Below are 20,020 nucleotides of genomic sequence, written 5' to 3'. Positions count from 1 at the left end.
GGCGGTCATGCGTTGGAGGTGGGGCTGTAGGTGTTCCAAGATGGCGGCCCCCGCGGCAGCGAGGCGGGTATGGAGGTTTTGGGGCCCTCAGGGCGGCCCATCCACGCTCCGGGTGAGTGACCCCCGCGCCCGGTACCTCGTGAATAGGCAAGGAGGGATTTGCGTAAAGGGCGCGTGCAGCCTCTCTCTGGGGCTGCTCCAGCACCCGGCACCAAGGGCGGGTGTGGGGAAGCAGAGCACGTGACCAGCTCAGTGCTCCTCTGCCCCGAAGGAGCCCCGCCTCCTGGCCATATAGCTCCGCCCATGGCCTTTGACGAGATCTGACCCTTCCCCCTCCAACTAACTGCCCCGCCCGACAACTTCCTGGCCCATATATCCCCATATGGACCACCCCTCCCCTCAGGCCATATAACCCTGTGTAGATCAGACTCCTATAACCCTGTCAGGACTGCAACCCAGAGCCAACCCCCTGCCGCAGGCCATATAGCCTTGTATGGACCAGTGCCTCAGCCTTATACTCTCCCCCAACCATATAACCCTGTACAGGCCAGAGACCTCCAGGCCATATAACCCCATATGGACCAGACTCCCCTTAGCCATATAATGCTGTCTGGACCAAACCCCTTTGGGCGATATAACTCCCCATGACTGCCAGAAGGTGGGGGTTGAATGACACGATGGATTGCCCTGCTCTGTTCATTCTCTCTGATGCACCTGGCATTGGCCACTGTCGGAAGACAGGCTAGAGGGACCATTGGTCTAACCCAGTATGGCCGTTCTTATGTTCTCATAGCAATATAACCATGTATGGACCAACCCCCCTCCCAACTAGGGTTGCCAACAGTCCCTTATTATAAGGGACGCCCCTTTTTTTGTAAAACAAGATTGGAAGTTCCTGAGTGCTGCAAAAAGCAACAAGAGATACCCCTGGTGAATGTAGGTGAGTCCTTAGTATAATTATTATTATTAATAATAATAATGATAAAATAATATCAGGAGAAGGGGTGGGGTTGCTAAGAAAACAGTTCCTTATTTTTGAAATACAATGTCGCTATTTGTACCCCCATACACACACCTTAAAGCACACATCAGCTCCCCGGCCAAATAACCCCATATGGACCAGACTCTCTCCCGTTATATTGCAACATATAAGAACACAAGAATGGCCATACTGGGTCAGACCAAAGGTCCATCTAGTCCACTATCCTGTCTTCTAACAGTGGCCAGTGCAAGGTGCCCCAGAGGGAATGAACAAAACAGGTGATCAAGTGATCCATCCCCTGTCGCCCATTCCCAGCTTCTGGCAAAGAGAGGCTAGGGATACCATCCCTGCCCATCTTGGCTAATAGCCATTGATGGACCTATCCTCCATGAATTTATAGACCTCAATCATATCCCCCCTTAGTCGTCTCTTTTCCAAGCTGAAAAGTCCCAGTTTTATTAATCTCTCCTCATACGGAAGCCGTTCCATACCCCTAATCATTTTTGTTGTCCTTTTCTGAATCTTTTCCAATTCCAGTATATCTTTTTTGAGATGGGGTGACCACATCTGCATGCAGTATTCAAGATGTGGATGTACCATGAATTTATATAGAGGCAATATGATATTTTCTGTCTTATTTCTATCCCTTTCTTAATGATTCCCAACATTCTGTTAGCTATTTTGACTGCCGCTACACATTGAGTGGATGTTTTCAGAGAACTATCCACAATGGACAAGACTCTTCTTCTTTGGGCTGTATTAACCCTTTATGGACCAGCTTCCGCTTCCCAAACCATGTAATATCTGGCATACCTTGTATAACCAAACATTTCAACAAAAAATTGAAGCAAAAGTACCGTATTGATGTATTAAGCAAAACCAAGGGCTCATTAATGATGTTGTAATTGCATTCAGATAGGCAAGACTTTAAGTCAGTGTGTTCTAATAATAATACCCTGAGAAGTATATAAGGAATGCATGGCATGCAAAGTAAAAGCGGCCTTAAGTGATATGGAGCAAGGAACCTTGCTGTCTTGAATTGACGCATGCTGGCCCTGGTCTTGCCTGGAGTAGCAAGTGGAATTGCTTGGGTGCAGGTTCACTGTGGGGGAGCAGGCTCCACATTGGGACATTAGTGAAGCAGGAACTGCCCATGCCGGTGATAACAAGTATTGTGGGGTGGCTGTTGAGGGCCGCTCCTGGAATGGATCCAGGGAACGTTATTTTCCTTGATCTGTGCTTTGGTTCACTGTCCAGTGGTGACAGATCAAAAGATTATGCTGTTTTGGAGCAGTTTGTCATGGGGTGATTAAAAGAAAACCCCAGGTGAAATTACAGCAGGATGCTTCACAGGCAGAGCAAGCGTACAGTGTGGGTTTGGGGCTGGACCCTAGGAGGTGGGCGGGCAGCCCCTGCCTCGTACTTTGAGCCTGGGGTTAATGGCGGTGGAAATGATTAGAGCGACTGTGGACTTGGGAACACGTTGCTGAGCAGAGACCTTAAAAAGGAAGGCACAGGAGGACGGGGACACGGTGCCAGTGAAACGTAAGCTAATGGGGGAAAGGCAAACAAAGGGGTGCAGCGTCGGCCTGGCCTGATGTGAGTAATGGGACATGGTGATGTTGGACGTTGGCCCCATTTGGAGGCAGGATTAGGGAGGTCAGGCGGTCTGGGAGCAGAATCTCGGTGCTGGCTGAGATAAGGGGAACGCCCAGGGAGCCGTTTACAGCGGATAAGATAAGCCTGGGTTGTAAGCTGAGCCTGGGTTGTAAGCTGAGATGGAGAGTAAGTCGTACATGGACAGCGTGTGTTGGACAGGGATTGGTTCCTCCAGAGTGCCCAAGCCAGTCCCCAAATGCGATGCAATGCGGTCAGTGCAGCGTGACAGGCCAGTGGGGATAACGCACGAGGGAGCTCTGCCCCCCTTTTCCACCCCCACCACGTAACTCCGTATGTCCTATCCTGCCCCATGCCATATGACCAGGTAATGACCAGCCTTCCTCCTTCAGCTCCCCACTCTAAATCTGACAGTGTCGCTATGTAAAACCATATACACCCATTTCTGACATTGCCACCAACCCAGACCTATTGGAGCCTGGGGCCATGGTCCTGCTTGGGCTATATAACCCCATATTGACTAGCCTACCAGGCTATAATCATATAGAGCCTGCTGCTATGCAGTATCCCCCATATGGCCCTGCTACCCTCACTGCCCACTGGCTGAGCCATACAGCCCCATATGGACCTTCCCATGCAGGCCATATAGGGATGCATGGTCTTATCCTTGCTGTCCTGCTCTCCTGATGGCTCTCTCCCTACTCAGGCCTTCTCCACCATCATCCCAAGAGTTTCCCAGGTGGACAACTCCTCTGACTTTCTGGGCAACGTCCCCCACCGCCGGCACCCAGGGGTGCTGCATCTCAGGAGTGTTCGGCTCCCGGCCGAACTGGTGAAGGCTGCCCAGCTGCTGGTGGAGCGTAAGTAACCACTGGGCGCGAGGGGGCTTGGTGCTGCAAGAAGCAGGGTGGGGGGGCTCAGTAGGGGTACTCCCTCCTTGCACTACTGTTACTCAGCTGCCCTGCCCCAGAGCCGTCCCCATGTGGTGTTATGTGCGGCTGTTACCCAACTGCCAGACCCCGGAGCTGGGTACATCTCAGCACCAGGTGATCCCTGCTCTGTTCAGCGTGATGGGCTTCTCACAGGGCCCATCGTATCTCATTCATCCCCCACCAGAGTCCACTATGCATGGGCTGAAGGACCAGGTGGTGGCCCTGACCAACTACCTCTGGAGCCGGAAGCGGCCCTTGGAGGCCAGCGAGCTGCAGAGGAGAGGGCAGCAGCTAGAGCAGCAGCTGAGGGAGAAAGTCCAGCCCCACACAGCAGGTGAGCACCGACTGAGGGGCAGGATGGGGAGAAACCAGCCGGGTGAAGGGGCTCTCCCCATGCAGTCAGTGCTGGCCCCAGTACCCCACAGTGCTGTGGGGTGGAGGCCCGGCGGGGGGCGTTCTCCTCACTCAGTGTTCTCTCTCTGCTTGATCTCCCCCAGCCAGCTCTGTTCTTAACCCTGTCTCTCTCCGTCAGATGCATCCAGCCCCCTGACCGATGCTGAGAAGGAGAAGCTGCAGAGGAGGGTGCTGAACAGGCTTCGAAAAACCACCTATCACTGGGAGGCACTGAGGTGACACCCTCTCAGGGTTGCAATGGGTCACCTGCAGTGCTGAGATGCAGCGAACTCTTATGTGGGGCAGCTGGGGAACAGCTGCACAGCGATGCCACATAGGGATGGCTCATCCGATACTGAGATGCAGCCAGCTCTGGGGTGGGGTGGAGCATCTGTTTACCAGCCTCAGATTTTGGCAGGCAGTGAAGGAGGTCACATGGGAATGCCTCAGCCAGTGCTGCAATGCAGCAAACTCTGGGGTGGGGCAGCTGGGAATAGACACACAGCAATGCCACACAGAGACATCTCGCCCACTCCTGAGATGCAGCCAGCTCTGGGGTGGGGTGGAGCATCTGTTTACCAGCCTCAGATTTTGGCAGGCAGTGAAGGAGGTCACATGGGAATGCCTCAGCCAGCGCTGCAATGCAGCAAACTCTGGGGTGGGGCAGCTGGGAATAGACACACAGCAATGCCACACAGAGACATCTCGCCCACTCCTGAGATGCAGCCAGCTCTGGGTTGGGGTGGAGCCTCTGTTTACCAGCCTCAGATTTTGGCAGGCAGTGAAGGAGGTCACACAGGAACGCCTCTCCCAGCACTAAGATGCAGCCAGCTCTGGGGTGGAGCAGCTGGGAAATAGCCGCACAGCAACACCACATGGGGATGACTCACAAGAGCTAAGGTGCAGCCAGTTCTGAGGTGGGGCATGACATCTGTTTACCAGCCCCAGTTTCTGGCAGGCAGTAAAGGAGGTCAGCACTGGCTCTGGGGTGTGTGTGTGTGTGTGTGTGAGGGGGGGGGGTCAGAGCCCCCAACTGACGTGCTCTGTGTGTTCTTCCCGTCTCAGGTATACAGACGAGCTGAGTCTTGTGTACATGGCAGCTCGGCTGGATGGGGGGTTTGCGGCTGTGTCCAGAGCCTTCCATGAGGTAAGACACTGTGCTAAGCACTAGACCCCACTCCCGTCCCAGAGCTGGGGAGAGAACCCAGGAGCTAAGTTCCCTCTAAGCTGCATGGCTGCGCAGCTGCCTATTAAGCCCCGTGCAGGGGCTCAGGGCTATTGCGGGGAGGGGTGCCTCTCCCCCAGCATGGACCTGACAGGGGAGTGGTGCCTCTCGCCGCTGGCCCCAGCGTGGATCTGCCCCGGACTTGCCCCTTGGACCGGCCCAATGCAGCCCCGCCGGAGCTGCCGCAGCCAGGGAGAGGCACCTCTCCCCTGCCTCGAGCTGCTGTGGTGAGAGAAGGCTGGGGGGAGTCCTCTCTCCCTGCCGTAGCCCAAGGGGCAGCCTGCATCCCAAACCCCTCATTCCCGGCCGCACCCCAACCCTCTGCCCCAGCCCTGAACCCCCTCCAGCACCCCGCACCCCTCATCCCAAGCTCCATCCCAGAGCCAGCACCCCCAACCAGAGCCCTCACTCCTCACACCCTAACCTTCTTCCCCCTCCCACACTTCGCCCCCCCTCCCCCATCAGCGCCATACTGGTGTACATAATAAAATTCATTCTGCACATGGATGTAAAAATTAGAGGGAACTCTGCGCAGGAGTCCTGGCTCCCAGCCCCCCGCCCCCTCCCAACCACTAGCCCCCACTCTCTGAAGGGAAGTAGTCCCACCCTCCACCTGTCGTCTATGTGGAGCTGTGCTGGGCCCAATGCGGTTTCTCTTTGCTCTGCCCCCTAGATCCAGAAGCGGGTTCCGGCCTTTGCCCCTCGCACCCTGCTGGATTTCGGCTCTGGGACGGGCTCCGTCAGCTGGTGAGCCTCTGCCCTGCGGGGGGGATATTTCCTGTGGTCCTGGGAGCGCTGCTGGTGTCTCATGCTCCCCCCTCTCTGTGCAGGGCGGCGCATGGTGCCTGGGGCCAGACCCTGCGTGAGTACCTGTGTGTCGACAGCTCTGCCCCCATGCTGACCCTCGCTGAGCGGCTGCTGCAAGGTGAGGTCTCCAGGGGTGCTGCTGAGTGCCCAGCCAGTGCTGGTAGGGCCCCAGTTCTAACTGCTAGACCCCTCTGCCACCCCAGAGCTGGGAAAGAACCCAGGAGTCCTGGCTCCCAACCCCTCCCGCTCTAACCACTAGACCCTTCTGCCACCCCAGAGCAGGGAAAGAATCCAGGAGTCTTGGCTCCCAGCATCCCTCCACTCCACTCCACTCCACTCCACTCGACTAGACCCCTCTGCCACCCCAGAGCTGGGGAGAGAACCCAGGAGTCCGGGCTTCCAGGCCCTTCTTGCATCGTTCTCTCATTCCATTGCCTCCTGTCCTGTCTGTCTCCCTCTCTGTGACCGCCGCCCTGATATCTGTCTGTCTGTCCATCCCTCCCTGCTCCAGGTGGTTCCGAGTCCCCCCAGACCCCACTCTTCCCAGGCGTCTATTTCCGGCAGTTCCTCCCTGTCTCGCCCAAGGTAAAGGGCCCTGCCTGTAGGGGTGGCCGGGAATACAGGGGCAGCTGGATCTATGGGGGAGCGCTGGGGGGTCCAGTGCTTTGCAAGGAAGCCTGGGGATGGGGGCGCCAGTGTTGTTAGATTCTGGCGCCATCCCACATTGCTTTGCGGTTCTGTTGGGGAGGCAGCACCAGAATGCGTTTGGCTCTGGGGTGGGGGACAGCAGCAGCATGAGGAAGAGGGGGCGGGTCAGAGCGGTTGGATGCTGGGGCATTCTCCAGTGGGGGAGGGAGGTCTCTGGGGATCTGCCCCACCCCAGCCAGGGGGCTATTGTCTGATCTCCCCCACCCCACCCACATCCCATGTCTCCCTCCTGGGGCACTTGCAGGTGAAGTTTGACGTGGTGGTCTCAGCCTTCTCCCTGAACGAGCTGCCCAGCCTGGCTGAGCGCAGGGAGACTATACAGACGCTGTGGAGGAAGACGGACGGCTTCCTGGTGAATAACCCCTTGCCTCTCTGCCCCCCTGCCCAGAGTCCATCAGCCGACCAGCCTGGAGTCCCCCTCCCCTCCCCCAGATCAGTCCCCCCAGCATCTCCCTCCCCTCCCCCAGATTGACCCCTCTGCCCCCTCCCCAGGCTCCCCCTTTCTGACCCCCAGTTCATCCCCCCCGTGCCTAGTCTCTTCCCCTCCCCCCAAGATCAGCCCCTCTAACACCCAATCCCCTCCAGGTGCTGGTGGAGAACGGAACCAAAGAGGGGCACCAGATGCTCATGGAGGCGCGAGAGATCGTCCTGGGGGTGAGGGGACCCTGCTCCTTCCCTGGGGCCATGGCGGGACCCCCCCCCTGCAATCCGCCCTCCCCATCTCCAGCAGCTTTGGCAGGCTCCCAGCCACTGGGGGAGGGGAGAACCGATAGACAATGGGACGCAGGTGTCCAGGACAATAACACAAAGCGCTGGGGGGCCCCCCTGGGAAAGGACTGGGATGGAACGGGACCCAGGTGTCCAGGCCGGCCGTGCAGAGCTCCCCTGCCCTGGTACCCCAAGGGGAGGGACTGGGATGGAACGAGACCCAGGCGTCTGGGCTGGCAGTGCAGAGCTCTGCCCCCCAGGTACTCCAGGGGGAGGAACTGGGATGGAACAGGACCCAGGGGTCCGGGCCGGCAGTGCAGAGGGAACAGGGGGTGCAGCTGGTTCCCTTTGGGCTCTAACTCCTCTCCCCTATGCCAACAGGGGGGAGACAAGGTGCTGCATGACCCACGGGAGGCTCACGTCTTCGCCCCAGTGAGTATTGGCGGGGTGGGGGGAGCGGGCTGAGGCCTGCAGGGCGGCTGGAGGGGGTTGGGTGGACAGGCCGAGGCCAGGTGGAGGGGGTTGCGGGGGTGGGTCGAGGTTCGGTGGGTGGATTTTGGGGAGGGCGGGCCGAGGCCAGCCAAGTGCCCAAATGCTGGGCTGGGGGTGGACATGGGATGCTCTAACACCAGTTTCTGTCCCCTAGTGCCCACACCACCTGCCCTGCCCACGGCTGAACCCCAAGCGGCCCCTTCCCTGCAATTACCTCCAGGCCTACCACCCCCTGCCCTTCCACTGGGTGAGTGCCCCCCCTGCCTGGCAGTGGGACATATGGGGAGCTGTGCCCCTCCCGCCGTGCAACAAGGGCGTATGGGGAGCCATGTCTGTCTGTCTGTCTCCCCGCCCCCCCGCCCCCTGGGCAGCGGGGCATATGGGGAGCTGCGGTGGGATTGGTCCCAGGGCGGGGAATGCCTGGCTGCAAGGGTGGGGAACAGGCCGGGGCCAGCCCTAGGTCGGAGGGGCTGGGGGAGGTGGACTGGGGGGGCTCTGCAGGGACCCCCCCGGCTCACCCCCTGCCCTCGTGTCGTTGCAGAACCCAGCGCTGAAGGAGGAGTTGTTCTCCTTCCTGATCCTGCGCCGGGGGCCAGGGGAGGGCGAGGAGCCCTGGCCCCGCATCACCCAGGCCGTCCTGGGCTGCGCCCGGCATGTCCATTGCCACCTGTGCTGTGCCGACGGGAGCCTGCAGCACGCCGTGATCACCGCGCGCCGGCACGGCAGGTACCACTCCGCCAACGGCCCGGAGACGGGGCCTGGCTGGCTCGGCGGGGGGGAGTGGGGGTGGGAATGGGATATGGGGCATTTCCCCTCCTTGGGGCGCCAGCTCCCATCTGGCTCCAAGACAGGGACTGGCTGTCTCAGGGTGGGGAATGGGGTACGGAGCCTTTTCCCTCTAGGAGGTGCCAGCACCCATCTGGCCCAAGGGCAGGGACCAACTGGTGCAGGGAATGGGGCATGGGCCTTTCCCTTCTAGGGAGCGCTGGCTCCCAACTGGCCCCAGGGTGGGGACTGGCTGGCCCAAGGGGGTGGGGAATGGGATATGGGGCTTTCCCCTCTAGGAGGTGCCTGCTCCCATCCGGAGCTGGAACTTGCTGGCTTGGGGGGCCGGACCCCTCACCATTCCCTCTCCCCACAGGGATCTGTATCGCTGTGCCCGGCTGAGCCACTGGGGGGATCGGCTGCCCGTGACAGTGCCCCCTGGGGAGGCCGTTCCGGGGGAGTAACTCTCCATCCCATCCCAAGGGGCAGATGCTGAGCCCCCGAGGTCCCGCTGTGATCCGTTACCTGACCCTCGTGAGCATTGATGTGGGGACGGCAGCAGGAAGCACCCAATGGATTGGCACTGGGGGGGGGGGGGGGATCTTCTGATGGCCCCTGTCGCCTGCGGCGGTGCAGGTGCTGGCCCCAATGAGCATGGGGGAGCCAGCAGTACTCCTGGGTTCCCTTCTGCAGCTGGTGGCTCCCCGGCACCCAGGTTGGGTCCAATAAAGAGAGCCTAAAACAGTCCACCGGCTTTGGCGTCAGTTACTGCGCAGGGTTAGACTGGCAGCAGTCTGTGAGTCAGGACTCCTGGGTTCTCTCCCCAGCTCTGGGAGGCAAGTGGGTAGGGTGACCAGATGTCCCGATTTTATAGGGTCTTTTTCTTTTTTGGGGAGGGATAGCTCAGTGTTTTGAGCATTGGCCTGCTAAACCCAGGGTTGTGAGTTCAGTCCTTGAGGGGGCCACTTAGGGATCTGGGGCAAAATTAGTACTTGGTCCTGCTAGTGAAGACAGAGATCTGGACTCAATGACCTTTCAAGGTCCCTTCCAGTTCTAGGAGATAGGATATCTCCATTAATTTAGGTGCCTATTACCCCCCACCCCCTGTCCCAATTTTCCACATTTGCTGTCTGGTCACCCTAGAGTGGGGGCTGGTGGTTAGAGCAGCAGGGGCTGGGAGTCAGGACTTCTGGGTTATCATAGGATATCAGGGTTGGAAGGGACCTCAGGAGGTCATCTAGTCCAACCCCCTGCTCTAAGCAGGGCCAATCCCCAGACAGATTTTTGCCCCAATCCCTAAATGGCCCCCTCAAGGATTAAGCTCACAACCCTGGGTTTAGCAGGCCAATGCTCAAACCACTGAGCTATCCCTCCCCCCTAAAATCTCTCCCCAGCCCTGGGAGGAGAGTGGGGGCTAGTGGTTAGAGCAGTGGGGGCTGGGGACCAGAACTCCTGGTTCTGTTCTGTCACTGTGTCCCTTCCCCTTGTGGGTCTCGGTTTCCTATTGTGGGTGGCCAGCCCCCCACCCCGTGGGCGGTGAGCCTGCCCTGCACGCTGGGCACAGCGTGTGCTGCGCTCGGGTGAGTTACCACTTGCTGGCATTGCAGTAGCTTGGGCGGGGGAACGGGCTCAGCTGGTTCCGTGGAGCCCCTGGGCATGACCCAGCTGTGTGCGTAGGCTTGGCATGCGACCGTGGGGCTGGGACGGGGGAAGGGGGAGGGGGCTGAGCTCTGGGTGGCCTCAGCTCCCTGCAGGACATTGCTGCCTGCGACCCCCCACCCTGCTCCCTGCGGGATAACGTCCACTGTGGGCCCCCCATCCTGCTCCTTATGGGACAATCTCTCCTGTGGGGCCCGCATCCTGCTCCATGCAGACACCCCCCTCCCCCGCTCCCTGTGGGGCCCCTTTTCTGCTCCTTGCAGGACAGCGCCCCCTGCGGGCCCCCACCCTGTTCCCTGCCAGCACTGCATGCTAGGGGAGAGCACCCCCTACCGAGTCCCCACCCCACTACATAGCGCCACACTGGGACCATGGGGCCAGTGCTGGCTGCCAGGGACACTGAGGGTTATGCTGCATCAGGGCCGTGGCCCATCGGCTGCTGGTGGTGGTGTTGGGAAATGCTCTGTGCAGAGTAAACAGCGGGTGAAGGGCTGGGGTGTGTTTCAGGAGCCAAGCTGCAGTGAGGCATTGATGCCATCAGAGGAGCTCAGATAATCCCCTCTAGGAGGCGCTGGCTGGGACCCAGGCGCAGGGCGTGGGGATCAGCTGGCTTAGTGGGGTGGGGAATGGAAGGTGGGGCCGGGATGCTGGCTCCTGTCTGCCCCCAGTGCAGGGAACAGGACGTGGGGCCTCTTTCTTCTAGGAGATTCTCATCTGGCCCTGTTTGTGACCAAACATCCCAGTATTGCCTGGCCAGTAACAAAGCTCGAGGTGTCCTGCGGCAGTGGGAGCAGCATGGCAATATTAGTCTGGAATGCGTGTGACTCGGTTTCCCCACTCACCATGCAGACTGCATGTGAAGGATTGAATTTTTCCTGGGGGGAGAGGGAAGAAGGGTCACACAAACAGCAATGCACTACCTAGAACTGTCCCGATGTCACCAGAGGACAAAGGACCTCAGCAGCGGAGACCCCGTGGAGCCTCCTGGGCAGCTATCGGGCATGGGGCCGGGAGGTGGGAGCCAGCTGGGATCCGAGGCGCTGGCTGCCCATGGCTGGGGCAGAGATGGGGAGGCCGGGTTTGGGAGCGTCAGGGCAGCCAGCGCCTCTCTCAGGTGACACTGACTTTAGGCCCCTTCAGCCCAAGTTGCGAGTGAGTAAAAGGCAGTGGCTTGGTTTGCCAGGCTGGCCTTTGCCACTGCAGATCCCTGCTGGTGGCGTCTCTCCCGAGGGCCTGCTGGGCAGCCAGGGAGAGAAACGGGTGCTGGATCCGACGGGCTGTCCTCGGGGGCACGGTTGGAGACATGGCTGTCACTCCTGTGAATCCAGGTCGGGCAGGTGGCAGAGGTGGAGGGCTGACCAAGCCCCGGGGGCGCTGTATGTTTGAGGTCTCTCCATCCTCACCCTGCTTGGGGCCCAGGAGATGCTGATCCGGCACTGTCCAGCCTGGCACCAAACCCCTCGACAGCTGGAAAATCCCCCCGGGCCAGGGCCTGCTGGGTATTTAGGGAGGGATGGGTGCTCCATACAAGCGTATCTAAGCTGCTAGGAATGCAGCTGGTGACCGGAGAAGTGGTGGGGAAAAGTGCTCTTGGGAAATGTTTACCCAATAAATTATTTAATGGTGGTGCAATTAAGACTGAAGGAGGGGCAGGGAGGGGGTGGTTCCCTTCTCTTGGGAGGTTATTATTCACTCTGGGGCTGGGAGGTGCTGGAGAAGGTGGCAGGAGCGGAGCAGGAGAGGGAGCGAGAAGCAGCAGAGATGCAGTGAATGCAGAGAGAGGGGGAAGGAAGGAGAAGTGGAAGGCAGAAGGGTAGATGGAGTGAGGTAGAGACGGGGGGGAAGGAGGAGAGGAGGATGGCCAGGGAACTGGGAATGGCCTGACCCAATCTGTGTGGCACAGCATCTCCCACCGATTCCCGGGGCTTGGAAGGGTCCCCAGCCACGCCTGAGTTCAGCTGAGGGCTCGGTGCCGGCTTGGGCTACCTAGGGTTAGGATAATCCGTGGTGGGGGTCTCCCTAGCCTGGGACGGGTTAGACGAGGGGGGACAGGAGAGGACGGGCTAGCAGGGCATTGTGGAGGAGGGGCTGTAGGGTGTGAGCCCAGGGTAAGGCCCAGCTGTATCGCCTGGCCCGGCCCTCCTGGCGCCCGCACAGATGGAGCCGCTCCTGGCGGTGAAGATCGGCTGCCTGGTGGCTCTGCTGTTCATTACCCTCGTCTGCGGCCTCATCCCGGCCCAGGTCAAGTGGTTCCAGATCAAGGCGGCCAAAGGTGAAGAGGGGTTGGGGGTGGGGAGTGGGACAGTGGCTTCCCATCCACATCGCAGGAGTGGGCGGGCTGGGTATCCCCATATGCACCCATCTGCTCCTGTATCATCTATCCCCATAGACACCCATCTGCTCCTCTATCATCTTTCCCCATACACACCCTCCGTTCATCCATCCATCTATCTACCTATCCCCATAGACACCCCTCTGTTCATCCATCTACCTACATATCCCCATACACACACCCCTGGTCCTCTATCATCTGTTCCCATAGACACCCCTCCGTTCATCCATCTACCTACCTATTCCCATGCGCACACCTCTACTCGATCTATTTATCTATCTATCTATCTATCTATGGCCTTGGCTGCACTCGGGACTGCACAGTGCTGTGAAGCGCAAGTGTAGTAGTGCTGCGAGAGAGCTCTGTACGTACTTCACCTCTCCGAGGGGAATAGCTGTATGTACTCCACCTCTCCGAGGGGAATAGCTGTATGTACTCCACCTCTCCGAGGGGAATAGCTGTATGTACTGCACCTCTCCGAGGGGAATAGCTGTATGTACTGCACCTCTCCGAGGGGAATAGCTGTATGTACTCCACCTCTCCGAGGGGAATAGCTGTATGTACTCCACCTCTCCGAGGGGAATAGCTGTATGTACTCCACCTCTCCGAGGGGAATAGCTGTATGTACTCCACCTCTCCGAGGGGAATAGCTGTATGTACTCCACCTCTCCGAGGGGAATAGCTGTATGTACTCCACCTCTCCGAGGGGAATAGCTGTATGTACTCCACCTCTCCGAGGGGAATAGCTGTATGTACTTCACCTCTCCGAGGGGAATAGCTGTATGTACTCCACCTCTCCGAGGGGAATAGCTGTATGTACTGCACCTCTCCGAGGGGAATAGCTGTAAGTACTCCACCTCTCCGAGGGGAATAGCTGTATGTACTTCACCTCTCCGAGGGGAATAGCTGTATGTACTCCACCTCTCCGAGGGGAATAGCTGTATGTACTCCACCTCTCCGAGGGGAATAGCTGTATGTACTCCACCTCTCCGAGGGGAATAGCTGTATGTACTCCACCTCTCCGAGGGGAATAGCTGTATGTACTCCACCTCTCCGAGGGGAATAGCTGTATGTACTCCACCTCTCCGAGGGGAATAGCTGTAAGTACTCCACCTCTCCGAGGGGAATAGCTGTATGTACTTCACCTCTCCGAGGGGAATAGCTGTATGTACTGCACCTCTCCGAGGGGAATAGCTGTATGTACTGCACCTCTCCGAGGGGAATAGCTGTATGTACTGCACCTCTCCGAGGGGAATAGCTGTATGTACTGCACCTCTCCGAGGGGAATAGCTGTATGTACTCCACCTCTCCGAGGGGAATAGCTGTATGTACTGCACCTCTCCGAGGGGAATAGCTGTATGTACTCCACCTCTCCGAGGGGAATAGCTGTATGTACTCCACCTCTCCGAGGGGAATAGCTGTATGTACTTCACCTCTCCGAGGGGAATAGCTGTAGGTACTCCACCTCTCCGAGGGGAATAGCTGTAGGTACTCCACCTCTCCGAGGGGAATAGCTGTAGGTACTCCACCTCTCCGAGGGGAATAGCTGTAGGTACTCCACCTCTCCGAGGGGAATAGCTGTAGGTACTCCACCTCTCCGAGGGGAATAGCTTGCAGCGCTGCAGGCTCTGATTACACTGGCACTTTCCAGCGCTGTACTTGCTGCGCTCGGGGGGGGGGGGGGGGGGGGGGGGGGTTTCACACCCCTGAGCGCAGCAAGTTGCAGCGCTGTACAGCGCCAGTGTAGCCAAGGCCTGCCTATCTATCTCTTGCTGCTCCTCGCTCTTGTTCTCTGTGTATCTGTCTGTCTGGTGCTTCCCCTCCCCTATCCCCTGCAGGCTTCTGGCTCCCGGGGCAGGGGAAACCCCCTTAGTAAATCAGGCAATGGGGCAGCTGCAGGCATGAATGATACCTCCATCCTGCCCCAGCCCCATCACTGCCTCCCCGTGGGGCAAAAGAAACAGTCACGCTCAGGGGGCTCTGGACCCCCTGAGGGAAACTGAGGCTTTGTCTGTCCACCTCTGTACCACTTTCTTTCTTACCCATTACTTTGCCCTTGATCTTCCTATCTGTGGCCAGCTCTTTCTCCCCGGGGAGCTGTGCAGCTTTCACTCCATCCTCTTGCCAGTTCATTAATCACCCTTGTTCTGAGCAGATCTTAAAGCACTTTGCTAAGGAGGTCAGTCTCATTAGCCCCATTGTACAGATGGGGAAACCGAGGCACGGGGAGGCCAAGTGACTTACCAAGCTCACCTAACAGCCTGAGCCAGAACTGGAACCCAGGTGTTCCCGGTGCCAGGCCAGGGCTCTGTGCCTGCTGCCCCACCTCTGGCTTTCTCCCTGCCCCAGACTGTGTGGTTCCCCAGTTCAAGACCCACCTCCCAAGCTGGGATTGCTTTGCTCAGCCCTGCCCCATGGCCGTGGCCTTGGCCTCACCCCGGCCCTCTCCTCCCACAGGGCGGCACCGGCGCATCCTGAGCTTCATCGGCTGCTTTGCAGCGGGGGTCTTCCTGGGCGCCTGCCTCATGCACACGGCGGCCGACGCGCTGACAGACATCCAGGGGGAGCTGGGCAAGCGGCTGCAGCAGGTGAGATGGAGCAGAGACGCACGGGACCCCCTTGCTCCAGCAGTGTGGCGCACACAGAACAGGGCCCGTCCTCTCCAGCAGGGGGCGCAGGGACACACACGGAGCAGGGCCCATCCCCTCCAGCTGGGGGAGTAGGGGCATACACGGAGCAGGGCCCATCCCCTCCAGCAGGAGGTGCAGGGACACCCCTCCAGGTGTATATGGGGTCAGTGCACCGCCTGCCCCCCAGCGCGATATCTGACTCCTCTTGTCTCCCCACAGGCTGCCGCTGGGCAGAACCTGACGGGGACACAGAACGACTCGTCTAGGGCCAGTGCCTGTGGGGCTGAGGTGAGCACCCCCAACACCTCTCAGCTGGAAGTGCCCCCACTGGGGAGAGGCGGGAAGAGGGCTGCAGTGGGGAAAGAGCTGTGAGAGCAGAGCCAAGGCAGGGGGAGCGACTGGGCCTCGTCAAATCTCCCCTCCCAGATACGGGGATAGAAGCCAGGAGTCCTGACTCCCAGTCCCCCCCCCTCTAACCCACTAGACCCCACTCCCCTCCCAGAGCCAGGGAGAGAACCCTGGAGTCCTGACTCCCAGCCCCTTCCCCCTCTAACCCACTAGACCCCACTCCCCTCCCAGAGTTGGGGACAGAATCCAGGAGTCCTGGCTCCCAGCCCCCCTGCTTTAACCACTAGACTCCATCCTCCTAAATAGCCCTCCCTTTGGGACCCACTCCTTACGCTGTGGGTGGAGGTGGGGAAGGTCAGGCTGGGTGGCTGCGTGCGAGTCCCTCTGAAACAAACCATCTCCCCATCCCTCTCCCCATAGCTGGATTACCCCTTCGCGGAGCTCGTCATCTCCCTCGGCTTCTTCCTTGTCTTTCTCACCGAGAGCCTGGTGCTGCACTGCTGCCACGCGGCTCCACCATCCCACGGGGCCCCGGGCAAGGACCCTGTTTGCTCAGCCCCCAGCGTCCCCTCCGTCCCCCACTCCCACGGGGCCACGGTGCCCAGCGTCCCCTCTGTCCCACACTCCCACGGGGTTCCGGGGCCTCACGGCCCCTCACCTGGCTCCTTCCGGGCCCTGGTGCTCTTCATTACGCTGTCGCTGCACTCGCTCTTCGAGGGGCTGGCGGTGGGGGTGCAGCAGGGCGAGGCAGGGGCCCTCCAGCTCTGCCTGGCTGTGCTGGCCCACAAGGGCGTGATCGCCTTCAGCCTGGGGCTGCAGCTGGTGCAAAGCGGCACCCAGCCCCGCTGGAGGCTGCTCTACCTGGGCATTTTTGCCCTCATGTCCCCCTCTGGCATGGCCGTTGGCATCGGGCTCTCGTTCTCGGGCGGGGCGGCCGGCGGGCTGGCCATGGCCCTGGTGGAGGGGGTGGCGGCCGGCACCTTCCTGTACATCACCTTCCTGGAGATCCTGCCCCATGAGCTGAGCTCCCGCGAGCCGCCCCTGGCCAAGTTCTCCTTCATCGCCCTGGGTTTCACCGTCATGGCCACCATTGCTGTCTGGGCCTGAGGGGGAGGCAGGGCTGGGTGGGGGCTCCAGGGGCAGGGCCGGCTCCAGGGTTTTGGCCGCCCCAAGCAGCCAAAAAAAAAAAAACAGCCGCGATCAAGATCTGCGGCGGCTATTCGGCGGGAGGTCCTTCGCTCCAAGCGGGAGTGAGGGACTGTCCGCTGAATTGCCGCCGAATAGCTGGATGTGCCGCCCCCTCCGGAGTGGCTGCCCCAAGCACCTGCTTGCCAGGCTGGTGCCTGGAGCCGGCCCTGTCCAGGGGCCAAGCCCTGCAGAGACTGACCCCAAACGGCTTGTCCCCTCTAGGGGGTGTCAGCTCCCATCCGGCTCCAGGGCAGGGACTGGCTAGATCAGGGGGGTGGGGAATAGGACATGAAGCCTTTCCCATCTACGGCGGGGACTGGCTGTCTCAGAGGGCTGGGGGACATGGGGCTTTCCCTTCTAGGGGGCGCTGGCTCCCATCCGGCCCCAGAACAGGGACTGGCTGGCTCAGGGGGCTAGAGACATGGGGCCTTTCCCTCTCGGGAGTGCTGGCTCCCATCTGGCCCCAGGGCGGGGACTGGCTGGCTAAGGGGGCAGGGACTGGGACACCTAGTGGCTGTTCACTGGCTTGAGTGTTGCAAGCTGGGAGGTTCTCAGTGTGTTTCCAGAGGGCCCAGGAGTCTCCCACCCCAGCTGTTGAGCCAGCCAGCTCCCTGGAGTCCTAGGAGCAAAGTAATCTCCCCCCCCCCACTCCCAGCCCTGTGCTCGGGTCTGTCCCTCTTTCATGGCATCTTGGCCCCTGTACAGGCTGATGAGCCTGCCCTAGCCTGGGCTAACAGAGCAGAGGCCTTTAGCTCAGCCAGTACAGGCTCATGGGCTTAGCATCAGGGGTAGTGGGTTTAATTCCCCGCTGCTGGTTACCCGTGGCGTGGTGTTACAGAGCCGAACTCCCTCCCGCTCTCCAAGGCTACAGCCCATGGGCAGAGCTGCACCAACCCCTCAGCTGACCCCTTCCTCCAGGGCTGAGGCTGCCAAGGCTGCCTTGGGGTGTTGGGTGTCTGCTTCCCCTGCCTCTCACTTGCTGTCCAAATCCCTTAGACCACTTGGGGAGGTCCAGCCAGGGGGCTCCTAACAGCGTGGGCCCCTTGGATGCAGCTGATGCCACGTAGGGTTGCCCGCCCTCCCTTAATTAAAGATCATGTCACGGGATGAAACCTCCAGGAATCTCGGCAACCCTAGTGCCAAGGCCAGGGTGGCTGTGAGATGAAGCCACAATCTCTGCGCAGCTGGTGGACAGTGGGTTCCTTGGCCTTGCAGAGACTCCTGGGAAATAGCTGGAAGCCCAATTAAAATTGAAAACAAGGCTCCGTTTTTTGTAATGGGGGGGGGCGATTAACCCATGGAACAAACTCCCTGGGGCCTTTCGGGAAGATGCTTTAGCCAAACGCCTGTTCCTGGGTTCAGTGCTGGGAGAGCTGGATGGAATTTAGCAGCCTGTGCTAGACAGGAGGTCGGACTACAGCTTGGCCCTCCAAGCGCCCAGCTCATGGATGCCTGTTCTTTGAGCCTGTTCGTTCAATGGACGTTGCCGCTGAAATAAATCGTGTGTTTTGTGCGCGTCTTTGCTTGTGGTTTCTTCGGGCCCTTTCGGCGGGACAGCATCCATGCACCAACGGGGCCATCCCCCACTGAGTGGGTTTTGGGGATGCGGCCGAGACCCAGTGCTGCTAAGTGCTGGGAAAGCCTGGGGCAGGTTTTGAAGCCAATCCAACGGAGTGTAGATTCCAGAAAGGCCTGCCTTTTTCAAAAGGGGTGGGGGATTTTGGGAGCCCGGCATGCGCCCCTTTAAGAGCTTTGGCTTACATAAAGGGCCGAGCCCCCGCGCTTGCAAAACCAGACCTCTTTAACATGGCTCAATGTGGACACCCAGCAACTGCAGTGCCCCAAACCACTAGCCACAAAAATCATCCCGTGCCCTGGTTCAGTGCCACACCAGTTGTGAATGGTGTCGTACCACGTATGGCCCACCACTGGTTAAGGCATTCTGTCTGCATACTAGAAATAGGTTCCAATAGTTCACATCCAGCAAAGGTGAGCAATTGGTCTCCTGCTGGAGCGGAGATGTTCGCCCATTGTTCCGGAGAACTCTCTCACCCACATAGCGCTGTCCACACTGATGCTTTAGTCCGTGAAACTTATGTTGGTCGTGTGTGTGTGTGTGTGTGTGTGTGTGTTTCACACCCCTGACCAACAAAAGTGTTGCCAACAAAAGTGCTAATGTAGACGTAGCCTGTTAGGGGCTGATACGAGCTCACTGCTTAACAGCTGCGTTTTCTAGGCGCTCCAAAACCCACATGCTGTATCACGTTTTGAAATGTGCCATGTCTCCTTGATGTCTGAGCTAGGGTAAGTGGGGCAAATTTGGAGTCACTTGGTCCAGGGGTTCCTGAGACACAACGCTGGTAAACCGAGGACCTGAGAGTGGAACACTGAGGCTCTGGCTCTGTGACTTGGCTCTGGTTTGGTTTCAGATGGGCGTTGATCCTTTGTCTCTCCTCCTCGGCCAAGGATGCCGTTATACGAGGCAAATTGGTCCCCCCGGGCTGGCCCACAGCGACAAAGGACAATTCCCCGAGAGATGGCTCTGCAATATCTGCCAATCCCAGCGCACCCCAGCTGGGCTGTCTCTCTCACTGGGCACAGAGCGGGGGCCGGGCTATTGGTGGGAGAGGGGCAGGGAGGTGCTTGCTGCCCAAAGCTCTCATCAGGACAGGAAGGCAGACGAGTTCTGGAGGGAGACAGTGAGGCAAGCACCAGGTGACAAGAAGGCCATTCCTGCACGGATGGGCTGAGGATTGCAAGCTCATATCTCAGATCAATTTCCTGCTGTGGGAAGGTAAGTACCAGGCTGGCTTATCAACCCCTCTATCCTGGTATTCCCTGCCCCTCCCATCACACCCCGAGGTCAATCAGGCTTCCTCTCCCACCCTTTCCCCTCACATCTAACCCCTGAGTCATCCAGCCCACTCATCCTGCTAGTCCGGTATCCCCCAGCTCTCTGCTGCACCAGAACAGACCCGGGGTCCGGACACTGCAGTCACCCAGCGACCTCCTGTCCCAGCTGGTTACACAATGTGTCCATGGAGCCAGTTTCACACCAGCTGCCATGCCGGATCAGCTGGGGCTGCCAGTCAGGACTGAGGGGCACCGGCAGAGCTGTGGGTGGGGACAGCCCAGGGCTCACGGCCGGTGTTATTCCAGCCTCAGGCTCCGTCCCGGCACAGCTCTTCCAGTGCCACTGAATCCTTGAGGAGGAGCGAGGGAGCGACTGGTCCT

The 20,020-nt window shown here is 59.4% G+C and overlaps 2 protein-coding genes across 3 annotated transcripts; both read left to right on the top strand.

The window, feature by feature from the left end:
- The first annotated feature begins 20 nt into the window (after positions 1–20).
- On the top strand, positions 21–9,376 carry METTL17 (methyltransferase like 17). Its single transcript, XM_054045986.1, has 14 exons — positions 21–112; positions 3,306–3,459; positions 3,716–3,865; positions 4,064–4,160; positions 4,990–5,071; positions 5,823–5,896; positions 5,980–6,074; positions 6,468–6,541; positions 6,909–7,016; positions 7,250–7,318; positions 7,754–7,804; positions 8,019–8,111; positions 8,406–8,590; positions 9,006–9,376. The coding sequence occupies exons 1-14, from the start codon at positions 41–43 to the stop codon at positions 9,091–9,093; spliced, it is 1,392 nt and encodes a 463-aa protein (XP_053901961.1). The 5' UTR covers positions 21–40; the 3' UTR covers positions 9,094–9,376.
- A 2,607-nt stretch (positions 9,377–11,983) lies between these two features.
- Positions 11,984–18,305, top strand: SLC39A2 (solute carrier family 39 member 2). Of its 2 annotated transcripts, XM_054045987.1 has the most exons (4): positions 11,985–12,560; positions 15,078–15,208; positions 15,470–15,538; positions 16,019–18,305. In XM_054045987.1, exons 1-4 carry the CDS (start codon positions 12,446–12,448, stop codon positions 16,703–16,705), a joined length of 1,002 nt encoding a protein of 333 aa, XP_053901962.1. In that variant the 5' UTR covers positions 11,985–12,445; the 3' UTR covers positions 16,706–18,305. The 2 variants fall into 2 exon arrangements, with proteins under 2 accessions (XP_053901963.1, XP_053901962.1); XM_054045988.1 differs by lacking the exon at positions 15,470–15,538 and having other exon boundaries at positions 11,984–12,560.
- The last annotated feature ends 1,715 nt before the right edge of the window (positions 18,306–20,020 follow it).

Source organism: Malaclemys terrapin, chromosome 12, assembly GCF_027887155.1.
Source record: "Malaclemys terrapin pileata isolate rMalTer1 chromosome 12, rMalTer1.hap1, whole genome shotgun sequence".
NCBI classification, from domain to species: domain Eukaryota; kingdom Metazoa; phylum Chordata; order Testudines; family Emydidae; genus Malaclemys; species Malaclemys terrapin.
The sequence above is the reverse complement of the archived record's forward strand: the minus strand, read 5'-3'. Positions and strand labels throughout refer to the sequence as shown.